This window comes from Barbus barbus (assembly GCF_936440315.1).
Source record: "Barbus barbus genome assembly, chromosome: 26".
In the NCBI taxonomy this organism is placed as follows: Eukaryota; Metazoa; Chordata; class Actinopteri; order Cypriniformes; family Cyprinidae; genus Barbus; species Barbus barbus.
Genome location: NC_136754.1, coordinates 26,283,280 through 26,311,138, shown reverse-complemented (window position 1 = coordinate 26,311,138; position 27,859 = coordinate 26,283,280). Strand labels below are relative to the sequence as shown.

General features: G+C 38.6%; 1 protein-coding gene across 1 annotated transcript; it reads left to right on the top strand.

Annotated features, from left to right (window-relative positions):
• The first annotated feature begins 166 nt into the window (after window positions 1-166).
• LOC306845923 (BMP/retinoic acid-inducible neural-specific protein 3-like) lies at window positions 167-27,859 on the top strand. Its single transcript, XM_079378940.1, has 8 exons — window positions 167-587; window positions 677-953; window positions 5,869-6,053; window positions 8,081-8,274; window positions 19,156-19,261; window positions 19,559-19,795; window positions 24,627-24,849; window positions 26,514-27,859. The coding sequence occupies exons 2-8, from the start codon at window positions 721-723 to the stop codon at window positions 27,619-27,621; spliced, it is 2,286 nt and encodes a 761-aa protein (XP_079235066.1). The 5' UTR covers window positions 167-587; window positions 677-720; the 3' UTR covers window positions 27,622-27,859.

Genomic DNA, 27,859 nt, shown 5'->3' with positions numbered 1-27,859 from the left:
CCCCCAACAGAACATGAATGTTAATGTAACACCATCATGTACAATAAACTTATAGCAAGTGACTTACCTTATTTAAATTCTGTTACTTAGAGAAAATAAAACCACATCATAGTACATTTTCCAGGGCACATTCTCCAACGAAAAGAAGTGAATGCGCAGAAGGAGGGGCGTACAGGGTGAGAGAAATAGAGAAAGGGTGGGGGCACGAGAGTTATGCTTTATATGTTTTGCTCAGTGTGAAAGTGTTAAGGCAGGAGATGCACTCGTGGGGAAACCTGCTACCCCCGAGAGAACAGAGGGATATAAAGAAATCTCACTTTTTATTCATTCGAAAAGCGTTTCCCATAGAACATTTTTTCCTACCGCTGTCAGATGTGCGTCAACTTCTTCCATTGCGCGCCAGCGTGGATTTGGGAACGCGCGCGTACCTGCTTTCACCTGATGTGAGAAAACAATTTATGGACATACTTTAGACCTCTTCCGAAAAGGATCGCTTTCCTGGGCGGAGAGTTGCTCGGAGGATTTCCAAGTGTTGTCTTTTATGATTTCCTCCGCGTCTCGGACAGCTGAAGTGCAACTCATGTCAGGTAGTGCCTGCCCCTCTTTCCGAAATCTGTGTGATGGTAATGTTAACTTGAGATCGCCGTTTGAAAACACCTTTTATTTTGAGTTGCAGGACACAGCGGGGATTTGCGAGGAGGAAGCATGTATGGCTGAAGGATGTGGGCTCGGAGCGTTGGTCCCAGACCGCCTGACCTGATGCTCCTATGGGAGGGGATGGTGATCTGTCTCCGCTGGGCTTGTCTGCTGGTCTCTCTGGCTGTGTATGTGGGCTCCGCGGAACCGCTCGGATGGCTGCTGTCCGATAAAGGTCCTTTCCATCGCTCTCAGGAATTCATCGAGTTCACCGAGCGATACCAACACGGCTTTACAACCAGATACAAAATATACAGGTACGACAGGTCTCAGAAACAGTAAAGTGACCGTGTAATTCGTTTCGGTTATGTGTGAGGTCAGGATCAGATTTCAGCACCCTTTGCCCTTTAAACCGTTCTTAGGTGTGACGGGTGTCATTTTAACCCGGGCTAGAGTGCTGCTGTACTACTTGAATATCAGCATGACTTATTCGTCTTGAGCTCGAGCCTAAAAAGAGTTTATCATATTCCTGTCACATTCTGATACAGCAGTTCTATAAGTAATGGACGTTGAGAGTTGGTTAGTGTATTTCTTATCTGCCAATGAAAATAGTTCCAAAAGAAGCCCAAGCTTCAAGCACTGAAGCTGGAAAATGATAACGCATAGCGTTCGCTTAGTATTGGCTCACATGACCACCTATCTAAGGAAAACAAATCCTGCTTAATTATATATTTCTAACAGATTTTGCTTTTCATAGAGAGAAAAACTGTGTAACTTTTTCTTTAATTGAATTTGCATTTGCTAAATTAAATTAAAATGGCAATTATAAAATTATATAAAAAAAAATAAATAAAAAAAACATCTCATGCCTTATTCTAGTTGCCATGAAGGCATACAGTTTGTGTGAAAAGCAGGGCAAAATTTAAGTTACGTTTCACTGAAAACTTATTTAAAAATATACATCCATACATTAGCATGTTGCAAGACGGAGCTTGTTGAGCTCCACAACAAAAAGTAAATGATCATAATAAGTAAATAACAGAATTTAATTAATTTAATTTGAACATTTGAAAGTTTTGTCATGGGCAAAGTAATGGAGTCCTCTGGAAGGAGTACCAGAGTGTAATTTTCATAGTGCAGGATAAAAGTGGCTGTTTCCTCTTGAAAGTGTGTTGGTGAAATGACACATCTGAAGATGCGCATGTCTGTGCATGTTCCTTTCAGTGGAGTGTTTTCTTGCTAAAAATACAAAATCTATTGGATATTTTTCTTAATTCATGGTTAAGTAACTGGGATTTGCTTCCCCCCCACACAAAACCACGCAGGATATTCTAGCCAAGAACTGCCCACTTAAACAACATGAGACTGTCTGACTGACATGGAAAACAACCAACCACAGGTCATCTGTACAAGCTGTTCAGAGGCAGGTTTATCAGAAGTGGGTTTCACTTTATTTCGTAATACGTGCACTTACAGTGTACTTACCTAATATAAGGTAACTACTTGGATTAAGGTTAGCTTTAAGGGTAGCCTATGTTCAGGTTTCGTATCTGGTTATTACCCAATTTATGTAATTACTAAGTACATAGTATGTGCATGTGGAACAGGATTGTAAAATATGTGTGTACACATTATAATCAGAAATGTTAATGCATTATCTTAAAAATCAAGGTTCCAAAAGGGGATTTCCTTAGAGATGTCATAAAATAACCCTTTTGTGTTCCCCAAAGAACCTTTCAGAAGAACATTTTAAAAATCTATGGAACCTTTCTCAGCTTTAAAGAACACTTTGGAATGGAAAGTTTAAAGATAAGAGGATAAAGATTCTTCATGGAACCATCAACACCAAAAAGTGGAATATAAGTCAAAATCGCCTAGTTTCCTTGATTGTGAGTTCCTCAGACAAAACCCATATATCTTGCAAAGCTTTCATCCCACAGCCTTACAAACTTTGGTAATTATAAGGTGGTTTGCTCATAGCAACCCTATGCTTTCCAAACATGACTTTTTGTGCACCCTAACTGCTGAAAATTGTGTAAAGTCAAGAAGCCAATCAGATTAGAGCTTTCCAGGTCAAGAAAGTATACCCATTTTTATTCAATATGCAACAAACGGATTTTGGGTGGTTTGAGGTTGCCGTCTTTCGCCTTTTATGTCTCTCCTGATACGAAAACCCACCATACTTCACAGTTTGCCAAGTGGTGGTGTGGCAACATTCCTAATGTTTGCTGAAGTGTTTGTTCTCATATATTAGCCATAACCAAGCAAATCATAATACATCCCCGGTGAAAAGATGTCAAGTATCATGAACTCAGCATAGCGTCTCAGAAATCATCAATAAATACCTTCTCCAAACAATAAGTAATAATGCATAAACACACCTCCACAGCCTTCACGAAGCCTTGCAGCTGAACTCTAGAGTATTATTAGCATCATTTTCCTTTTGATCTCATCTTCATTTATGCCTCTGGTTTCTGCTTCTGATTACAAAATAGCTTGTGGCTTTTGATTACATGGTGCCCTCAGGTCTGCACCGCAGGCTCTCAGAGAGCTCTCCAGTAAAGGAGCGTTTTGCCCTCTCTGGTTTGTCGGTGGTGATCAGTGGCTTAGGTGCTCAACGCTAGTGCTCATCAGGCGCCTCATCTGATACTTACACCATCCCTCGTTGGGCTGATTGGTGATAATGACATCCTCCATTCCCTTCATGATTGTTCTCTGGATAGGGCCCTTCATGTGAGTGATTGGATTGGCTCCCATGAGTTTTAAACTCTGTCACTAGTATAGAGGGCTGTGGTTTAATTGCTAATCTCAAAAGAGAGATTTCTTCAGCCAAGGTTGGGGAAACTCCTGTGTTTTCTCTGGTGTGGAGACTAATCTCGTAAAGGAGATAGGGAATGTGGGAAATAGGATGAAAGAAAATAATAAATATTGATCTAATGGTGTGGTCTTGCGGAACCTGAGAAGAAGAGGCATGTTTTTTGCTTGCCATGCAATTTGTACACTGCCTGGATACCAGTAACTGGATTTGTTTATAAATTATGAGATATTTTCCCATAAGGTGAAAAGTACTGGCTACAAATCGAATTTGCTGTAATTTGACACACTGATATTAAATGATCTTTTACTGTATGAGATGCATGAAAAGACAGATATAAACTACTATTAAAAAGTTGTGGGTCAGGGAGATTTTTAAATATTCATGTCTCTTATGTTCACCATGGATGCATTTATTTGATCAAAAATACAGTATATTTTTGAGCATTTTGTGAAATATTGTTTCAATTTTAAATGACTGTTTTCTGTTTGAATATATTTTAAAATGTAATTTATTCCTGTGACGCAAAGCTGAATTTTCAGCATTGCTCCAGTCTTCAGTGTCCTTCAGAAATCATTCTGATATGCTGATTTGCTGTTCAAGAAACATTTCTGATTATTTCAATGTTGGAAACAGTTGTGCTGCTAAATATTTTTGTTGAAAGTCATACATTTATGAGGATTCTTTGATGAATAGTAACTTCAAAAACAGCATTTAGTTGAAATTTAAACCTTTTGTAACATTATAAAATAAATAAAATTAGCATATATTGCATACATTGAATCAGCATATATTGAAATGTTAATAAATTAACATTTATTGATTGATTCAAGAAGAAAGCAAGTGACTTGCTCACAATTCTTTATGAATGAGTAACTAAATCATTAACTCACTTGTGGTTTCCTTAAAATGCTGCTGTATGTTCTCAGAAAAGCAGTTCTGCTGTGGCTTTGTTTGGAGCGCTTTTAATTTGTCAAAATTATGATATTGACAATAATGTGTCTAAATTAATATGAGTTTATTTCTCATTTATTTTGTATAAAACAAATATCACATTTATATCACAGTGTCACATTATCACATCATGCAAATATTCAGAAAAAAATAGCCTTGTTGCTCTTGCTCAAATTATATTGCTAAATTGTATTATATATATATATATATATTTTTTTTTTTTATTATTTAGCATATAACTGCATTATCATATGGCTACAGCATGCACTGAGTCATTGCTCTGCATCATGTTCGCCATTAAGCAATTGCATGCAATGTAAGATGACATACAGTTCTAGGCCAGGCCATGGTGTGGTAAACGTAAAAAAAAAGTTTTTTTTCATAATTAATCAAACAAAATTAACAAATTAAATCAATATCCCTAATAATTATATTAAATTGCATGTAAACATTATGATATTTTCCCCAAAGGCAGAAAGCACTCTTGAGTATCACATTTATTCTTAATGGCCTGTATGAAATTCTTATCATTATTTCTATTTTTATTTTATAGATATATGATAATGAAGCTGCAATGTGATGCTTAAAATGAGTGTGTTTCCACACACAAAAAAGTTTAGAAATATTTTCCATAAAAAAAAGAGAGAAACGTTTAACATTCTCTCTTAAATTTTGCTACAGTGTTTAGGGACGCACGAGTGGGATGCTTTGTTTGAAGATCTACCATCTGAGCATTAGCTTCAGGGAATGCAACAAATTCTCTCAGACCGGATTAGAACAGAATATCAGATGACTAAACTTTGAAACGGAGCTCTCTCGCTGCGTAATAATATATGCAAATGTATTTAAATGGAAAGAAACTAGATTCCATTCTCCATCCACAATACCCATTTCATAGTTTAGTGGGTGTACAGTATGCATTTTAGTTTACAGTACTTCCTTTAGTCGAGCAAGGGATTGCTGTTATTCTGTGTGAGGGTGTAATCAGATAATAGTTCTGAAAGGAAATGTAACGGACATTATAACACACTGTGTCACCTCAGCATTTGGTTAGAGAAGTTAAACAGACAACATTTACAAGCTTTACCTTGTTCAGCGTACTAATATGCACAATTCGAGATGCACAGGCACCACACAGAGTTTAAAGGAGGATCTTAAGGGATTACATCCTCACATTTCTTTGTACAAATGTGCTCAGATTGTGCACCTGGCTCCCCATGGAGGCTCTTCAAAAAAATGAAAAACCTCCTACCGTCCTGGCTGCTCTGTTGAGCCCAAAAGAGCTTTTTGGAATAGGAATAGAGCAAACAAACATAGAGAGAGGGACAGATGTGGAGAAGAGCCAGACTGAGGAGAGGGCGACATGAATGTGACTGTAATGACTAATGCGAGAGGATGTGCTGATTATTGTGCTACAGTATTGACTTATGCAATGTCTCACGTAAATGATTATGAACTCACAGGGAGTTCGGCCGATGGAAGGTCAACAGCCTTGCTGCGGAGAGACAAGAAGGCAATGGGGTGGCCTTTGACCCCGACTTTATCCATAATATCAGGCTTCTGGGGAGAAGGCCAAGCCTGCAGAAAATTACTGACACCATCATTAAGAAATACGGGACTCATTTCCTGCTCTCTGCCACTCTGGGAGGTAAGAAAACTATATTACATCTGAGCTAGTTATTATCCCTGCAAAATAGATTTTCATTCTTGCCTTGTTCCTGAGTTGCAAGGACATCTTTATATAGTCTCAGTAGAGGGTGATGTGATATTATGCATTATTGAACACTGGGGTTAGTGTTGTCTAATGGATATGACACTCATAACTTCAGTTCCTGGATTAACTTAATAGGTCAGACAACGAACTCAAAATTCAGCCCATTTCATTTATTAATGCACATTTCACCGGTGGATGTTACTCCAAATAAAAAACCTTGTCTTTGTAACCTTTCTTTAAAAATGCAGTTTTGTTAAACTGAAACGCCTCCTTTTTAGCTGATGACACCTAGGCCAGTGGTTCTCAAACAGGGGACCGGGGATCACTAGAGGGGTCTCAGCAACCTTCCAAGGTGACTGCAGGATAAAGTAAAATTATAATTATGATTATTATTATCAATAATATTATTAATATACTGAAACAATCTAACTTGACAATCAAAATGTATTTTTTTCTTCAATAACTATAGATTTTATTGAAGAAAACAAAGTTGTACTACATGTGTTTATTTGATAAAAATACAATAAAAAAAACAGCCATGTGGACTATTAGTTAATAGTTAATGCTATCAAATAGCTGATTATGAATTGTTGTTGTTGTTGAAAGGGCTGTTGTAGGTAATTCAGCCCTTCTAAAAGAGTCAACACAATACATGCAATATATAATTTACAGAAATAATAATTATAGGCTTCCTTTACACCTGGCAGCAAAAACATTTCTCACTGTATCATTTTTACAGTATATAGTTTTGTATTCATTTTAAACACATTGATATATAATACAGAAATTTTTTTAACCAAATCTTCAAGATGTTAGTAGGGGTTTAAGAAAATGGGAGGGGTGTGGTGGTTTAAAATTCTTATTATGGGGAGATAATTGAGAGAAATGAGATTCTAAGTGTACTCCAAATATATAATTCAATAAATAATGGGAAATTGTTGATTTAATTTGCGAGAGCATGAGAGTAGTGCCTGAGTGTGAAAATGATGATTTTTTTGCATCCCGACCTCATCACATATTACTTTCATTGCTGCATACAGATAACACAAAATTTGCATTTACACCTTCATTTAAATGTAGTCAAAATCCATTCCAGACCACCTCAAAATGTGTTTGCAGTGATCCGATCACATTCTTAATGTAGTGAGGTGCGATCTGATCATGACACGATCACAGAAAATTCATGTTAATGCTGGGTGTACATCGAACCATTTTGCTTTGGCTCATGTTGAGATGCTCTTTACATTAGCACCGACATCAAAAGTTCCGCTTTTCACTGTCCAATCAGTTTCCCATGTGTAAATAAAGACCCTCACAGTTTTTCTCCCTGAATATTCTGTTTCACTCACAAAAAGACATCAATACGAAAGCAAAATGAATTGCGACTGCCTTGCCAGTTTCCATAGGCAAGATGAAAAGTGTGTACAGGTACATCTCTGTTTGTTAGCTGCCTTTCAGCTCCGAGAACTCATCTTCATTTGTAGATATACTGGAGAGCAGCAGTCTCTCGGTTCTCTATAGTCCTTTATACCTTGCCTGCCGAGAGATTGTTTACAGTATACACCTCTTCAAAAGAGACATTCTCATTCATCAATATCTCGCTCCATAAATAAACTGCTTTTATACCATGACTAAGGCTGAAAGTGGAGATCATTTGAAGGTCTGGCTAATGCTCCACAGGACACCTTTTGACTCTAAAATTTTTTTCTTAGGCATTTATTCTCTCCAAACAAACCCACCAGCTGAGTCAATTGATTTTCATTGGATCGCTCTCACTCGGAGATGAAGGATACTCTCATCTGTACCATGCGTGTAATGAGAGCTGACGCGTCAGATGGGGACGAGCTGCATGGCTTTGTGGGTCCCCGACGGGCCGAGACGGGGCGAGCTCATGCTGTAGATGATTAGGGTTGATTAGCTTCTCCAGCTGAGATGATCATTTTTGTCTGGCTTTTGATCAGGCGAGGAGTCCTTGACCATTTTCGTGGACAAAAGCAAGCTTAGCAGAGGTCAGCAGAATGGCGCCGCCTCCAACGCTACAGCCGGTTCGCTGACCCTCGAAGCCCTCCACCAACTGGCAGCATCCTATTTCATCGACAGAGACAGCACGCTCCGGAAGCTCCATCACCTCCAGATTGCCTCCACTGCCATTAAGGTACGACCTCCATGCTACCGACCAGGCTTGAAATGTGATGGCAGTGGTAAATAAATGCAAAAATTGATTTTGCATCTATGTAGTAAATAGGGCTGGGCGATACATTGCATATTAGGGATATTATCACAACATCTTTGCTGATGATATAAAATATGGAAATATCATATAGAGTGTAAGTGCAAACCTGACACTTGTTTATGGTGGCCGAGAGAGCTTAAAACTCTGCAAGTGAAGAAAACACAAGCAAATATAAAAACACCAGCAAATTAAGAAAGCATATAAAAATATATAGGTATATATATCTTCATCAGTTAGAAAACACAACTACCCACAACTCAACATGCTGCAAATACTCACAATGCAACCAAATACAGAAAACCACTGCAAATATCAGACTACCAAAAAAAAAAAAAAGTTATTCATGCCATCAATCTGTGATTTTGACTTGGTTTTAACCATTAATTAAGCATTACGGAATTTATTGATGTAGAAATAAGACTCACAGTTCATCGACAATTCCACGGATGAGTAGACATTGAACAGTAAGCATGTCTCAGCCAGGTTCATCACTTGTTGGGGTCCCCTATAAACATTTCCATTTTATCTATGGTTTATCTTTGGTTGCGTTTTGAGTATTTCCAGCGTGTTTCTGTATTTTGTTGTGTTGTGAGTATTTACAGTCCATTTCTGTTTTTGTTTCCATTGTAAGTATTTCCCTGTACTTTTGCGTCCATTCATTTTTCGTTTTTTAACCCAGACGAAAAACATGAAAAAAGAACAGTTATAGTATTTTTAACTGCTACGCTGAAAACCAAAATTTAAATTAGAACCGTACACACAAAATTCTTCACGAAAAGGTAAAATATTGACTTCTTTTCAAATTTTTGTTTATGAATTTTTGTATTTTTAATAAACATTTGAAAAATGCACAAATTAATATAGAAAAATGGCGATTTTAACAGGTCAAATTTAGTAATGCTTCACCCGCACGTTCAGTTGAGAACTAGAGTCTTTGGAACAATGCAGAAACTTAATAAAAATATGGTTTTTAAAATAGACAGGTAGAATCCTGGGAATCGTCATGAAATTCTATACTGGGATATAATTTTGTCAATTTTGTGTGCTATCTGGGTCACAGTATCGGAGAGAACCATGCATGCCATGTACCTTACATCGTGTTAGAGCGCTACACACGGTTTAATATACTCGGTTCCTGAATCACTGAGGGTGCTTCTGAAATCAGGGACGGTACTCTAGCCTTAATATACATGTTGACATATTTTTGCCCTGTTAATTAATGCCGCATTTATAAGCAGATGTCACTCCCGAAACATTGCAGCGTGCAGCTGTCACTGGTCCAACAGATAGACCCTTTATAGACCAAACCTGAAAAATGGCACCATCTGGTAAAAATAGTAAAACATTTAATTTTGAAGCCTTGCCAACAGAATGAAAGCCTATTAACAAAAATGGCATCATTTTACAGTTAAACGGCACTGCGATTAAAAATCAATGGGTTTCAATGGGGACATTTTTGTCCAAACGGTGCTGAGTGTTTCACTTTTTTGTACCTAGTGTAAAATTGATTTATTAAATGAGGGTGGAATATTAAAATTCCAATAAAAATACACACCTGAGCCAACATTTATGCAGTTAGCATTAACACAGGCAAAATTATCAAAAAAAAAAAAAACTAAACTAAAATGGACAAAAATGTCCATAAGGGTGCACAAGGGTTAATATATTATTTCTTAGTTCTTAACATATTTCTTTGTTCTTCAAAGAGCTTGTTTTAGCGACCACAACTTCTTGTAGGATGTTCTTCTTCTTGTTTTTTTAATAATTGTAATATATTTTTATATTTCATATTTTATATTTTTTATATCGCTCAGCCCTAGTAGCATATCAATTACACACAATCCTAATCAGATAATATTAAATAATAAAATTTGGAAGAACACACACAAGTTCTTTTTCATTGCTCTTGTGAATTATGAGAAATATGTGATTAGCCAAGCCAGAGGTCGACATTTTTCTCCTTATCAAATCATCCTGGGTTTAAATCCCCCATTAGTACATTACATTAATAGTACATTATCTTGTCGTAATCATCTAAAATATATATATGGAACAGGGTGTGATTTAGCTTCATTTTAATTAGTGCTCTTACTGATTGACTAACTTGACATCAAATCAGCGGTGGACTTGGCAGCTTTGATTAAACCTAATCATGCATTAGCTGTAGGTAACAATGAGCTAGAACTCCTGAAGTAATAGTTTTCTCTGTGGTGTAGGTATAATAAAACATTATTTCACATAATTTTCTTATCATTCTTATCATAACATAAGTCTAGGAAGCCTTACTTGAATCAACAGACCATTTCATTGTAATACCATGTACTTTTAAAATAGATAGTTTATTCATTACCCATTATCCAAGTGAGCAAGGGAGCAATTAAAAATGAAAACCACTGAACAATGTTCAGACATGGCTTTTCTTTCCTTGAATGCCCACTCATAATCTTTCTTTGTTTTCCCTATAGTACATGAATGGATAACTGTGATAACAGGGATTTGTTTTCCCTCATTTCCCTAGTAGGTCTATATTGTTATATCTACAGCTACATTTAATATTATGAATGATTCTGTATTTCTAGCATGTTTTCCATGGTGAATGTTCCACTGATATGCCAACAGGAAGGAGACTGGTGGGGAACCAAAAGTGTTGTCTTATTATGAATCAGTTCCATTTAATGTAAATACCATTGTAGTCTCTTTCCTGAATGAATAATGAAAAAGTTGGTTCTTTAAAGTAAACCAAATGCATTCAGTGCAACTAGTGTGGTCTGTTTCCCAAAAGAATGGCTCTTATGATTCAGTTTTTGTGGGTGAATCAAAAACATACTGTACAGTGCAGCCAGGAATTCTTGATCAAATGACTTTTATGAACTGTAAATCAAAGACACATCGCATCCAGTGTAGTCCACACATTCTCAAACAAGAATGAGTCAGTTATTTTTTAGTGAATCAAACACATACAGCTTAGCTTTCTGTGTAAAGTTGTTCTTAAAGGGATAGTTCACCCAAAAATTTAAATTCTGTCATGATTTACTCACCCTCAAAATTTTCCAAACCGGTAAGTTTCTTTCTTAAAATAAGGCCCAAATTCAGTTTTATTTTCTTTCCAAATTAATTTTTTTCCCATTTTAATTATTCTGGATTATATTATTCCATTTTTTTTAGGTTCTGTTTTAATGGTTTAATTACATTTTATTAGTCAAAAATGCATATCTAATTAATGTAAATCATGAAACTTACCAATATTTACCAAATTCTTTCCATTAATTTTCAGGATTCCAGTTTAGCATTTGTAATTAATTGAGTTTATTTAAAAATATATATTATTTTATTTATTTATTTATTTTCCAGAAATACTGTGTTGTGCAATTTTTCTGCTAAATAAACTCTAGTAAATAATTTTTCTGGTAAATATTCCTTTACAAATAATAATAATTTCATAATGTTATTAGTAGTAGTAGTAGTATTTGTTACAGAAGTAGGACACAGATTGAGTGACGTGATGTGAACGGGTTTTATTGACAGACTAGAGGTAGTGGAATGAATCAGGTAAGTGATGATACTAGGATTCTTCAGTGTTCTGGAGGGATGGTAACTTCAATATCTTTTTCCAAACAGGAGACACGGAACAGGAGTAACCGCACACCTCACCAACACAGTGGATTAGGACGAGACTCGGGAGCTGACAGACTTGGGATCGCTGGAAGACACACTTGGGATGGAACACAGCAGGTAAGTAAACAAGATGGTAAGTATCAAGCATAGAGATATGATAGCTGTAGGAATCGTCGTAGGAATGAGACCGGTTACTGGAGTGTTGTGAGGTGTGAGTATTTGAGGAGTGCGGGATGATTGCCATTGATGACGTGCAGGTGCAGGTGATTAGAATTCAGTTGAGGGAGTGCGCTGTGATTGACTGATGATTGAGCCTGGCCGATCTGTGACATTACCCCCCTCTCCACGGCCCGCTCCTGAGGGCCGAGGACCCCGACGTTGTGGTGGTCTACCTTTTCCTCTGGGTGCAGGACGATCAGGATGACTGGCATGGAACTCCTCGAGTAAGGCTGGACCTAGTACATCGTCTCTGGGGACCCAAGATCTCTCCTCAGGGCCGTATCCCTCCCAGTCCACGAGGTACTCCAGACGATCACCACGGCGACCATCTCCTTGACCTGATAGATGCCGCCGTCCTCCAGGATTAATGGGAGAGTGGGCACCTCTATCAGGCCAGGCCCCTTGGAGGGAGAAACAGGAGAGTAGTAAGGTTTAAGGAGCGAGACGTGGAACGTGGGATGAATTCTGTACTGGGGTGGAAGCTGGAGCTGGTAATCCACTGAGTGGGGCTTACTGTGATCTTTTCGGGTAGGATGGGTTCTGGTTCTTCTTCAATTTCCTCTTTAGAGTCATGGAGTCGAGACAGAACGTCAGCTTTAACATTCTTGGGACCAGGTCGATAGGAAATTATGAAATTGAAGCACGTGAAAAAGAGAGCCCATCGGGCTTGACGAGGGTTAAGTCTCTTGGCTTCCTTCAGATACTGGAGATTCTTATGATCAGTAAGGACTGAAAACGGATGTTGCGCACCCTCCAACCAATGCTTCCACTCTTCAAGGGCCAGCTTGATGGCGAGGAGTTCTCGATTACCTATATCGTAGTTTCTCTCTGCCGGGCTGAGTTTGTGGGAAAAGAAGGCACATGAATGGAGTTTAGATGGTGTCCCCTGCTGCTGAGAAAGGATAGCACCAACTCCTGAGGTGGATGTGTCAACTTCCACGATGAACGGTTCACTGGGGTCAGGGTGCACGAGTACTGGAGCATTCGTAAACGCCTCCTTGAGACGCTTGAAGGCTTCAGTGGCGGTGGGGTTCCAGACTAGTGATTTGGGTTTGTTGCGAAGCAAGTTGGTCAAAGGGCTTGTGGTGCTGTACTCGTGGATGAAGTGGCGGTAAAAGTTGGCAAACCCCAGGAACCGTTCCAGTTCGTTAATAGTGCCAGGAGTGGGCCATCCTCGAATGGCCTCCACCTTCCCCTCGTCCATCCGGATGCCACCGATGTCGATGTTGTATCCTAAAAACTGCACTGAGGACTGATGGAACGTACACTTCTCTGCCTTGAGGAACAGGTGGACGTCTCTCAGGCGTGTCAGAGCCATGCTCTGGGAGTAGATGAGAATATCATCAGTGTAGACCAGCACAAACTTGTGGAGAAACTCCCGGAGCACCTCATCTATAAAGTCTTGGAATACGGAATGGGCATTGACAAGACCTTAGGGCATGACTAGGTACTCATAGTGGCCAGTAGGAGTCACGAAAGCCGTTTTCCACTCGTCCCCCTCACGTATTCTCATGAGGTTGTAGGCGCTGCGGAGGTCCAGCTTGGAGAATACGGTGGCTCCGTGAAGATGTTCAAACGCTGCTGGGACGAGAGGAAGGGGATAACAGAATTGAACCGTTATGTTGTTCAGGGCTCGGTAATCTATGCAAGGTCATAATTGGCCCTTTGATCCGTCTTGGCCACGAAGAAGAAGCTCGAAGCAGCTGGGGATGTGGAGGAGCGAATGTAACCTTGCTTGAGTGCCTCCTCAATGTACTCCTCCATGGCCTTCTGCTCGGGGATTGAGAGTGGGTACATTTCCCCAACGGGGCACTGGCTCACCCGGTATGAGGTCTATTGCACAGTCCCATGGCCGATGTGGAGGTAACTGGGAGGCCTTCTGGGGGCAGAAGACGTCGCTGAAGTGGGAGTAACAGGCTGGGATATCTATGGAGCGTTTCTCGAGGGGACTTTCTATGGAGGTGCTGCTAGGGTGCGAAATTGGAGAGCATAATCATTAATAGACAGAGAGCCTTGACGTAAATGATACAGCTTCTCACTTACGGAGGTGTCATAGGTGCCTGCCAAATACTTCCCGAAAATGGTTTACAAAATCGTCGAAAGATTGAGTGGCTGGATCCCCCTGAGCCCAGAAGGTTTCTGCCCACTGTAAGGTCTCTCCCTTTAGGAGAGAAATAATTAAAGCAATCTTTTACATTTCTGTGGGGTACAAGTGCGGCTGCATCTCGATGGCTAGGGAACATTGTAATAAGAATCCGTTGCACTGCCAGAGAAGGGAGATCACGGTGGTAGAAGAACTGGTGGAGCTGTTGACGGAAGTGACCAGAGGTGCTGGTGGAGGAGTCGGTGTGAGAGCCTGCTGGAGAGCATCTACGAGCTCTTGGAATGGATCCGGTGTGCTCATAGTCTGTCTATTCGGTGTAGGTCCGGTCTTCTGTTACAGAAGTTGGACACAGATTGAGGGACGTGATGTGAACGGGTTTTATTGACAGACTAGAGGTAGTGGAATGAATCAGGTAAGTGATGATACTAGGATTCTTCGGTGTTCTGGAGGGATGGTAACTTGAATATCTTTTTCCAAACAGGAGACACGGAACAGGAGTAACTGAACACCTCACCAACACAGTGGATCTGGACGAGACTCGGGAGCTGACAGACTTGGGATCGCTGGAAGACACACTTGGGATGGAACACAGCAGGTAAGTAAACAAGACGGTAAGTATCAAGCATAGAGATATGATAGCTATAGTAGTCCTCTTCGTAGGAACGAGACCGGACACTGGAGTGTAGTGAGGTGTGAGTATTTGAGGAGTGCGAGATGATTGCCATTGATGACGTGCAGGTGCTGGTGATTAGAATTCAGGTGAGGGAGTGCGCTGTGATTGACTGATGATTGACCGATCTGTGACAGTGTCATTACGTTTAGTAATATTTCAGTCACAGTTTCTTCAAGTGAAACCAAACTTTTCTTTTGACAGGATATTTAAAAAAATGGTTATAATTACATAAATAAATAAATAAATAAATAAATATCTATCTATCTATCTATCTATCTATCTATCTATATATATATATATATATATATAAAATCTAATTCAAGATATTGTAATGATAGTAAAATATTACTGACTGGTTATGAATATGACAACATGTTATTATGATTATGACAAATTATTATTTATGAAAAATTATATTTTGGTTTGTTTAGTATTGTTATTTAATACATATTTAAGGCCACATATTGGCATTTGAATCGATCAATCAATCAATCAATCAATCAATCAATCAATCAATCAATCAATCATTATTAAAAGAATCATTAAAGAACCAGAATTGGAAATTTTAAATTCCTTATTTCTGCAAAACTGTGTCGCAATTCAGAGAAAATATTTCTCTTTAAATCCTGCAAAAGTCTCTAAATCGGAATCCAAGTCAAGTCTCAAATCACCATTTTTGCAACTTAAGACAGAAAAACCAGGACTGATATTCAATGTGAATTTTCATATGTGCAATCACCGGTGATACATACGAGCAAACGCCTTTCTCTTGAATACAATTATTACAGCCTCAGAGGTGAGTTCATTATTCAACGCGCAGTTATCAGCTGCATAACCTCGTGCCTGCGGCGTTCGTGATAGACTCCACACTGATCTCATTTGCTCAGGCTTTGTTTAATGCGCCAACGTCAAGCACAGCCTTTAAATATAAATCCATGCTTCAGATATGATTGACCCGAGGTTTCCTTTGAAAACGTCTCAAACAGTCATCAGTAAAGCAGCGACTTAATCCCAGACTGCAGTTTTCCATCTGAACTTGGCCCTGCCACATTCAGTCATTCGCAATCTCACTCAGGCAAACCGTTTTGGGATCTGAGCCCGTTTGCTAAGAGAATCCTGGGCTAAGTTGCTATTAATGAGGACAAAGCGCCTGTCTGTGTTAGTCGCAACATGCATCACGGTGATGGATCAGCCTGGCTCTTCCATTTACATTCCTTTCTGCGTTGACTAATTCAACTCATTAGTTGCATCTAGCATGAAGTGAGCTCTGAGGCACGAAAACAGATGTGTGGAAGATGCATTGTAAGGTTAGCCGAGGTGTTAAATGGAGCTAGTTGAATGATTCTTCAGTGTTAGTCTTATGGATGAGCAGGTGAGGGAGGACGCTATTCGAAGAGTGTTTGAGAGCATAAATTAGAGGTTTGATTATGATGCACTGCTGCCAAATCTCTCGGCCTCATTAGTTTAGCTGGGTCTTCGGTAGAGTCGCAGATGGCATCAGTAACTGACCTCATCTGTGCTTTGAACAATTATCTGTCTCTTCACTAATTAATGGTGTTAAATGTGTTTAGAAAAATAATGATTTGTCTGTGTGCAAAAATAGTTTTATAACGTTATATGTTATTCATTAAGAGTATTGATTCTTTTATCAGGTGGAGAATTCTTGCTGTCTGAATTAGCTTTTCATTTTAACACAGACAGTAAATGTGGGGGTGAAATACTCGCTCTGCATTTGTATTAATCAAAGCAGTAAATTCAGAGTGTTTGGAGAGAGACATTAAGCACAGTCACATTATTCACAGTTTTTTAACTCTTCGGTAAAGCGGAAGAGAGAAGGCCAAAGAACATTAACCTTCACATGAACTCACAATGCTTCTTTCTGGCACCTAGATTAAATTTGACCACAGGAGGCCATCGTTTAGATAGCAGAAATCAGTTTTCACTAGTAAAGTGTCTCTAAGTTCACCGGGAAAGATTTGTTTTGGTGTTGTTTTGCCAGTGTCTGGCCATATGTTGGCATCTAGTGTAAATCAGTCCTTTTAAAGGAACAGGTCACACAAAAGTGAAAATTCGGAATAATTAATACATCTTTGACCCTCATACTGTATCTCACATAATTTAATACAATTTACAACCACATTCATTATTTTATTTATTAACCATTTATTTTATTTATTTTAAAAAATAATGATTTAGATAATGATTTTAAACAGAAAGTAGACTGAGTGAAAATAATGAGTATTTCCCACAATCATAGAGGACCTGGTAATATAGAGAATTTAAAAATTTCCAGTGCTTAAATCTTTTTTTTTTTTTACTAATGCTCACATATAAAATATTAATTTTATATAAAATTTTTATATAAATTTTATATAATTATATAATATTTATGTTAGAGAAAAGTAATGTATTAAAAGTATGTTATCATCCAATGTCAATCAGTGGTTTGAAAGGAACACTTCACACAAAAATAAAATTAAAAAAATGGAAATAATTTGTACCCTTATATATAAAAAAACTTGTTTCAACTTAAAATAATTTGTTACACCGCTGACTTAAAATTTCAAGTTGACTAAACTAAAAATTTAAAGTCAGAGGCATAACAAATTATTTTAATTTTTTTTACAGCGAAGGGTCAATAATGTGACACTTTAGCTATATTAATGAGAATAATATAAAGAAAAAAATAATATTAAATTTTAAAAATAGATTAAAATGTAATTTATACATGCAGAGACTTCAGTGAAATTGTCTAGGAATATCAGATTATTTTACCTTTTTATGACCGTTTTACCTTCGGCACAGTTAGATCACAATGTTAAAGTCCCCTCAAAAATGCATAACTCATAATAATTCATAATTTAAAAATGAATAATTCATAATAATTGTAAAATAAAAAAGTTACTTTTTTACATGTATTCAGGGTGTAGAAAAATATTGCATTAAATATGATTTTTTTTTTTTTATCATATGAAGCTTTTAAAGAATGAAAGTACAGCTTTTGCACCGTTTTAATGAAGCCACCCAGCAGATTTGTATGAGAAAATCTCCCCCTCCTCCATATTCACAGTTCATAGCAAAATAAGGAATATAATCCTTATTTCTCAATTATTTCTTTGATGTACAATTAGATGCAGAGTGCAACAACAGGCCTATTGTGTTTTTGGCCTTTGCAGGGACAATGAGCTGGCTCGGACCTCAGAGAGAATTTTTTGGATTTAATGAATCTCCCTCCAGCAAGCATTAACAGAAGCGTAAGAGCCTGCTGCGGGTGTAATGAAGTTGTGATTTTTCTCTCTCTGTCTCTCTCACACTCTGCTGATTCTTGCCCTTGACTTCATGCCGTTTCAATACTTTTTATAGCTTTTTTTCATAAATGATGAACTACCTAAGCTTTTGAATTATTTTGCCGGTTAAAATCCATAGTGTTATGCCACGGCAGAATACAGAGATGAACAGTGCTCGCTGGGCTGCACAAAGATGCAAAGATAATAAAAATGTTAATTAAATACAGTGACGTTAACCTAATTAGTTTAGTGATAAATTAGGACCAGATGCAACCAACTCTTGCATCATTACACAAACAGAAGTAGGCCTGCATATTTGTTGTTGCTGTTGCTGGTAAAAATTGCAGATTTTGTCTATTTTTTTCTTTTCTAAACTTTTCAGAATAAAGTGATTTAGACAATGTTTAAAAACAGGCAAGTGTAGCAAGATTATTAGGGAAATATAAAAAAAATAACAAATATTAGGAAAATACAAAATATTCTGGAGAATTTCATTTCCAGTGCTAAAAAAGTCAAAGTCAAAGTCAAAGTCAAAAAAAAAAAAAAAAAAAACCCTGTCATGCAAAGAAGATTATGTTTTACAAGAAAATACTATGTAATTTTTTTTCTACTTTAAAATTCAGTGTTACTTGCTGTTTGTTTGTTTTGTTTGTTTGCAAAGCTAACCAGCAATTTCTGAGTGAAAATTGTTTCTACACCAAATTAAAATAGCTTGTTGTGAGGAAATTCTATTTCAAAAAGTTGTGGATATTCATCGGCCAAAAGGTGTAGGATCCCTTGTGCTGATCATTTAGATGGTTACGTTGAAAAGCGCTCACCCACTGATCAGATGTGTTTGATATTTACCAGTCACTTCAATTAATTTATTAGACAAAGACAATAATTGCTTTTGTCTCTCTCTCCAGGTAACAGAGACCAGGACCGGCCCTTTAGGCTGCAGTAACTATGACAACCTCGACTCTGTCAGCTCCGTTCTGGTTCACAGCCACGAGAACAAAGTTCATTTGCAAGGTAAAGAAGTACACAATCCCACACCTCATCTCAAAACACTTCCTCTCATCCTGACGCTGATTCTAAAGTGTTTTCCAGAGGTCGTGCTTGTGTGATGAGCCGTGGTAGCGACACGATCAAAGCCTCAATGCCGCCGTTGTCTAATTAGCCTGCTAATGATACACAAATCTTGAATGCTGATAGTTGACTGTGCTTGCTAATGAGATTAAAGGATTTAGCTACTGACACGAATAAGGCCATACTAGAAAAGTGGAGGCATGTGTGGTCTACCTCACACTCCCGTCTTTCTCCTTCCAGGACTTCAGGCTATTCTGCCTAGTTATTTAAGGAGCAATTTTGTTCAGGCCGCCTTAGGCTACATAGGCTGCAATGCTGAAGGCCAATTTGTGTGCAAAGACAATGACTGCTGGTGCCAGTGCAATAAGGAGTTTCCCCAGTGTAACTGCCCTGAAGCTGATATCCGTTCCCAGGAAAACTACCTGGAGCGCATGAGGGATGCCTGGAGGCAGGAGAACCAGGAATTTCAAGACTCAGGTACCAAAACTTCCTGTGTTTCTCTTTTTCTCGTGGGACGTTATTGTCCCCATTAGGCTGCTAGCTTGCTTAACTAACCTAACCAGCAAGACTTGGTCAACCAAGTTAAATGGGTCCATTTTTTAATGTAAGGGGTTTATTTTGCAATACTGACCAGCTGAATGTACATTATTCTGCTTATTACACATCTACCAGTGTTGTTATTATTTTTTTTTTTATTTTTATTTTTTTTGGCCTGTCAGTAACACAGATAACACATGACAGTACGTATGTGTAGTTATGCTATCATCATTCACAGCCTTTTTTTTTTTTTTTTCTTTTTTATATTATTTTTTTATTATTAATTAATTAATTAAATTTTATATACCCTTTTATTTAACCATACTATGACCGACAAGACCAGGGGACAGAGAAAACAAGAGAGAGAAAAAAAAAAAAAAAAAAATAATAATAATAATAATAATAATAAAAAAATTATAATTATAATTATAATGATAATAATAAAAATAATAATAATAAAAAAAAAAAAAAAAAAAAAAAGGAATTAGAAAACAAAAAAAAAAAAAAAAAAATTGTGGATAAAGTCAACAGAGAAGGGGGAGAGAGAGAGAGGAAAAAAAAAAAGAATGGGGGATAGAGAGAGAGAGGAAAAAACAAAACAACAACAAAAAAAAAACAGACAATTTGCTTCGATACCTGCTGACAAAAAGAGAAAACAACAGAAGACACAACAGAAGACACAACATCAGAGAAACTGCAGCAACAACCAACATCTGTATGAATCACAATAAATTCTAAATGTTAAATGTTATTGAGCAACACGCATAACTAATATTACAAAATAAGTTTTGAAGCAACAGCAGATCAGAACAATGTGTGTCTGTGAGCACCCGTTTTTACACCAATGTGAATGCTTGAGTGTACACCTGTGTGTGTGAGCGCGCTTGTGTTCATAAGGTTCCTCCATGTAAATGTTTAATAGTGTGTGTGTGGGGAACAACAGCCCCATCCCGCAAGGCATGAAGCAGGCATGGAAGAGACCCAGGCCCCAAACATCCGGAGGCCCCCCAGGGCACGGGACCCCCAGGGGAACCACCGCAGGGACAACTGCGGCCCCCACCCAGAAAAGGGCAGAGGAGAACCCGAAGGTGGGACATCCGACAGCCACAGTGTAGACACCCCAGGGTGCCGTGGCGGCAAGCCCGCAGGCTCCGCCGGCAGCCGACCACACCAGGGCAGACCGAGCCCTGGGCCCGGAGATCCAAGGGCCCCCCACCCCCCAACCGGGGCCCAGCAAGGCCAGTAGGGCCAGGCCCCGCCAAGCGACCGCCGAGAGTGGGCCAGCGCTCACCCGAGCATCCTGCCCCGGCGCGAGAAACCACCAATGCACCGGCGGCATCCTCCACCAGCAGGGCATGGTGGTGGGGTGGGGGTCGACTGAGATGATGAGTGAGGTGGAGTCTAAGGCCCGACCTGACACATAGACGTAGACGAACAAGCACACATATACACAAGCATACGTTCCCACCCTCATGCACGCAACGAATATTCTCACCCTCGCCCCACATGTAGACACACAAAAATGGACATGGTACCCACACTCACACTCCCTATATGCACTCTATACTCCTAGATCCAGGCACCACCACCCCCAGAGGGGTAATCAGCGCCCGATCCCGGAGCTGAACCCCCTTCGCTCTGGCGTGGGGACAGGAAGACCACCCCGGTCCCCGCAGCAGCAGAGAAGACCACCAGCCCAGACCCCGACCGGGCGGCCAGCTCATCCTCGCAGCCCCCGGCCCCGGACAGAGAACAGAGAACAGGGGTGTGAGATAAAAAAAAAAAAAAAAAAAGAGACCCCATGCTTCACCTCACCCGCTCAAATGTAGTGTTGGTGTGTGTTGTTCTAAGGTGCTTTAAAACAGGGGTGCTTTAAAACAGGGGAGGGGCACCCTCCACAAGCTTGTGTCAGCTCGTCCCCTCCCTAGAGCCCTCAATGTCTATGTGCAACTTAAAATTGAGAAGTGGGCACTGGCACCAGAGGGAAGGCTGAATGAACAGACCGCCCTCCGGATGCCATTCAGTGTGCCCACCCCCAAGGCCCTATATGTATGTGTCATGTGACAGTAAGTAATGAGAATGTCTAAGCTGTAATGTGTGACTGAGATGCAGGTGGCCACGAGGAGACAGAGGAGTACCACCTCCCCCGCATCCCAGCGACACACCCGCACCTCAAAACCCTACCTATGTGTTGGTGTGATGGAGCGGGAGAAGTGAAGCCTTAGGGATGGGGAGGAAAGCATCAGAGGGGGCAAAATACCCCCCCCTTCGGAGCCAGCTCCCCCGCTGACCCCCATAGGCACCCCCGTTACCCCAAATCTGCCCAGGGCAGTGTTGTTATTATTAACTAACGCTCAACTAATAAGTTGAGAGAACTCAAAAATCTGCTGAAGCTGGTTGCTTCAAAATTTTAAGTTAACTTTTTTTTTTTACAGTGTATAACAGTCTCTAAAATATTACTAAAATAGCACTGATGGCTACTCACAAAAATAAATAAATATTGATTTGACTGAAGTTGAATTATTTATCAATGTTGTACACTGTAAAAAATAAAAAGTTGAGAAAACGCAAAAATCTGCTGAAGCTGGTAAGTTTTCTCAACTTTTTTATATTTTACAGTGTCATATATTTATATATTTATTATGTTGTATAATAATATTTATATGAATTATTTTTATAATTTGTTTTATTTTATCATTTTGTTATCTTTAAGTCTGCTAGGAAAAACATAATCGGCCTACACTAAAACAAATAAATAAGTAAACAAAACAAACGATTGAAAAAAAAAAACAAGTTTGCTCAGCTATTGCTAGAAATTTCACAAACAAATACAAAAACACAGCAAGCAACGCATTTAATTAAATGTGAAATTTTTAAGTAAAAAACTAAATTTTTTTCTTGTAAAACATACTCCAGTAATAGTTTGATTTTCACCTTCGAAAGAATTCTTAACAGTGAAGCAACAAGAAAACCAATATATTACAGTAGCCTTCTGAGGTCATTTTCACTATTGGCGATAATTGAGATGCAAGATGGCGCTGTTTGTACGAAACTAAAGAGAGCGAGTTGGTTTCATTATCGAAATTACGTGTGGCAATTATACGATCAACTCTCATCCCGAAATTACATTCTCACTCAAACTTACGAACACAGAATGTCAACAAACAACATGGAGGAAGAACTTGTAGTTGATTTAGAAGAGAAAAGAGTCGAGAAAAGAGTCAAATGAGATGTGGACAGTGTAGCTGGATTCTGATTGATTGATTTTTTTCTTTACATTTTTCATGGCTCGTTCTGCACTCGTGCTCACAGAGGTGAACTCTGGCTGCTTGCACATACAAGTGTTTTGGTTTCATCTTTATTCCACACCATTGCAGCTACAGTACATAAGTGATATTTTGTCCTAAATATCTGTGGCTTCACACTACCGTGGGTGGAAATAGCTGCACTGTGTGGGAGATGCTATTTGCACCTGGGTACAAATAGACACTTTGTATTTAAAAATAATTGTCATGTGCAAATTGTGTGCATAATCGTACTGTTTGGCAAAATATCCACATGCATTCTGTTTTTTTTTTTTTCACTTTGGAATAGCATTAAAATTTGAATGCAAGACCAAAACACAGAGGACACTCATACGTTTAAAAAAATATTTGTGTGGACTGGGTCCAAGATTTGGGATCTGCTGGGATCTGGGGTTTTGTAATATGTGAAAAAAGTTCATACTAACCATTACAAATAGCAAACAGATAATAAATAACCGAGTGTTTATTTACACTAAGTGCAAATAGCCCGGCTTGTTGGCAAAGGCTATTTACACTAACTCCGCCCATCAACATGTGACTAGGGTAGTCAACACTAAAAAATAGACACTAATTCAGCATCAGTTTCAGTGGCATAGATGGTAAAGTGATTTTGACGCGATCGACCCGAGTTCGAATCCGCCTTTTGCCCAAAATGTTTTCTACCTTTTCAAATCTCATATCGCATCAGAAAGGCATTTATTTCCAATAAAAATGAAGGAAATAATAAAAAAGTTGAAAATAAAAGTATCGGGTAGGGTTAGGGTAGGTGCAGGGAGGGTTTTATTGTCCCAATGAGGTGGCATCTATTTAATCATTTGAATTAAAACTATAATTTACACTCAATACGTTATTGCACATTGTTTTATAATGTACTACAATACTGAGGTGCAGATAATTATTTGCAATAAGTACTATAAATAGCAGGAAATCTTGCTATTTTAACATAGTGTAAATAGAATCTATAGCTATTTGCACTTAGTGTAAATAGCATATCTTTTAAAAATACTGCTATTTTCACTCGGTGTAAATAGAATCCATTGCTATTTGCACTTAATGTAAATAGTATCTGTCGCTAAGAAAATATGCTATGTGCACTTAGTGCAAATAGCCGCTGCCTAATAATAATAATCATAAAGTTCCATTTATTGCATAGCTCAAGGACACTTTACAATTGAGATAAAGCAGGGAAATTACCAACAACTGAATACAAACTAACAATATAAAAGTACAAGAACAATACACAGACAAAAGTAAAGCAGAACGTTTGACAGAAGCACCCTGTCCAGACCATGTTATATAGGACATAAAAACAGTATTACTTTTCTTTATTTAACATGAGCAGTTAGTATTTGTTTACCTTGAATCCAATTGTGTTCGATGTATGCTAATTCTAATTCTAGTAATCCTAGTATGGTTATTTCACTGAAACAAAATGCTGTGTTAATTCAGATCTACTTTTTTATCAGATGAGTTCCAGAGCTTCATGGGTAAACTGCCAACACAGAGCGCTCTAAATTCATCAGGAACCCAGCAATTGTGGAGGACAGACAGTGCTCTACAGCAACGCTACAGGCAGCTAGAGAGTCGCGTTAGCCTCCTGGTTTCCAAGACCCGACGAACTGCTAACAAGCTCTTCAGCCTCAGCAAGAGATGCCGCACACAGCCCAAAATAGTGTCTCTAAGGGAAAGGTAAAATATATTTATAGGCACACATCAAACCCGTGAATCCAAAGTTTGTGTCGTATAATTATGCAAGCTATGCAAATGAATTTGCAAAGTTTTAGTCTATAAGGAATTCTGAATGTTTGTGCATTAAACTCAGTAGAAGTTTGAGATTCATTGGATTTGAGTTGAAATTGTATGTGTTTCCATTCAATCTCTAAGGACAGAAATATCACAAATAAGATTTCTTTAATATCTCAGTTGTTTCTTCTAGACAGTGATGAAATTAAAAGGACAGCAATTGGAGAGTGGTGACAGAATTCATTCCAGTGTCATTCAAACCCGCATTTGTGGAAAACAAAATATATTTTGAGACTTTTTTTTGCTAGATTAAATTAAATTATCACACTTTATTTTAGGGTCCAATCCTTGCTATTAACACACTATTAACTGTGACTTTTGCCTCAATAATCTCCTAATTTGCTGCTTATTAAAAGTTAGTAAGATAGTTGTTAACTTTAGGTATTGGGTAAGATTAGGGATGAGGAATATGGTAATGCTGAATATGTGCTTTATAACTAATAAGCAGCTAATATATTAATAATAGGCATGCTAATAAGCAATTAGTTAATAGTGAGAATTGGTCCCTATACTAAAGTGTTACCAATTAAATTAATTAAATGCTTAACATGCAGTAATATATTTTAACACTTGAGCAAATATTGATTTTACTGTAATACTGTTTTGTCTTTCTTTCATTTTTGTTGTAAATCATGAAATTAATAATTAATTGATAGCTATCTAGTTTTAGTGAGACGTAAAAAAACAAACAAAAAAACATTTGTTTTTATAGGGAATTGCTACAGGCACCTTTATCTCCTTTACTGTTAAAATGTTTTGGAATGATATTTATTGTGAAATGCATTATATAAATACATTTGAATTGAAAATGTTTCTCTTCAGTTTCGTACAGCTACCTCATAGTGGGCAGAAAAAGTTGAAAATATTTGAAAAATGTATTTCGGCTTTTGACGAATGGCAATAAAAAAGTTAAAAAATTATTTTAATTTTGTCTTTATATTGTGTTATTGCTTTTTTCTTTTTTTTCTTACATGAAGATAAATAGCTGCTTTTACATTTTAGGAAAGGAGTTATATCATATTAGCAGTCTTTGTCCTTGTCAAGTTTTAAAACCAACAATTGTGCCTATTATTATTTAATATGTTGATGATACATAAATTAAACATAGAACTAAAATCTCTATTAAGTCTTTTGAGCTTTGAAAGGGTAACCTCCGAGCAATGCAGTTGTCCTCTGGGATTTTGAAAACACTTCGATGATTATTACACTACTGGATTTTGATTTGAAAGCGCCATTGTTTAGCCAAGCCTGATCTCCAAGCGAGTAAAAAATGACTAATGACTAATCTATTGTTTAACCACCCACTACAGCCTCTGAGGCTATTGCTGCACTAATGGATTACTTTTGCCCTAGCAGTGCTTTCAAAGGCTGATTTTAGCAGAGCTCAAGGTTAGAAACCAATTCGTTCTGTTGCTTAAACAAAGCTGTTTATTGACAGTCACCGTTTGTTGCGAATCATTGCCTTATGATCTCTGCAATTATTTGCATACATTACATGCTATAAAATCCCGTTTTGTCTTGTTTCCTCACTCTTTTATTGTTTTTCACAGGCCGCTGAGCTACTGGCTACAGTTCACCCTGTCCATCCTGTACTGTAGTGAGAATAACCAACTGGGATTTTACGCAGAGCAATTACGTACTTGCGCCTGTCCGTACGAGAGCCCCTCGTGCCAGGGCATCGTCCCGTGCGAGGTGGGCGATGGTCACCGTTGTGCTTCCTGTTCAGTGGACAATCGTACCCGCTGCTCCAGCTGCAACCCAGGTTACGTTCTCAGTCATGGAGTTTGTAAATATGCCGTACCCAACCCTACAGACCACTACCTGGGCTTTGAGACCGACCTACAAGACCTGGAGCTTCGCTACCTACTGCAACACCGGGACGGCCGCATCACGACGCATGCCATCTTCGTCAGCAACGACGTTCGCCTCAACGTCTGGTTCGACCCGTCTTGGAGAAAGAGGATGCTGCTTACGCTGAAGAGCAACAAGTTCAAATCCAGCCGCGTCCATATGCTCCTGGGCATCTCGCTGCAGATCTGCATGACCAAGAACTCCACCCTGGAGCCTGCGCTGTCCGTCTATGTCAACCCTTTTGGCGGAAGCCATTCGGAGAGCTGGACCATGCCCATCAATCAGAATGGCTACCCGGACTGGGAAAAAACCAAGCTGGACATTCCTTTGGATTGCTTCAACTGGACCTTGAATTTGGGCAACCGGTGGAAGAGCTTTTTTGAGACCGTTCACTTCTACCTGAGGAGCCGCATTCGGGCCGAGTCCTCTCAGGGGAACGAAACGGTCTACTTCGAGCCGCCGGATGCTTCTCAGAACTTTGGATACATGAAGATCAACAGCATGCAACTGTTCGGTTACAGCATGCACTTTGACCCTGAGGCTATCCAGGATCTGATCCTACAGTTGGACTATCCATACACTCAGGGATCTCAGGACTCTGCTCTGCTGCAGCTGATGGAGATCCGATATCGGGTCAATAGACTGTCGCCTCCTGGATCACTGCCATTGGATCTGTTCTCCTGCCTACTTCGACATAGGCTGAAGCTCTCCAGCTCCGAGGTACAGAGAATACTCACCACACTGCAGACTTTTAGTACCAAACAGCCGTTCTACAAAGAGTACGAAGCTGTGAAACTTTGTAGTTAGAAAGCAAACCAATTTATTTTTGCCATTGATGTTTTGCTTTACTCGCTGAGAAGTTAATTTAACTGAAAATTATTTTATGAGGGGGGGTCACTGTTGTTGCTGTTTGATATGAAGTCATTACTGTTACATATTTGATGTCTTTGGTTCAAATGGTAGTTCAGATGAAACAACGTTTTGCACAATTCTATCAATTCTGCCATGTTTGAATTAAATAAAATAGGCAAAAAAGACCAAGTTT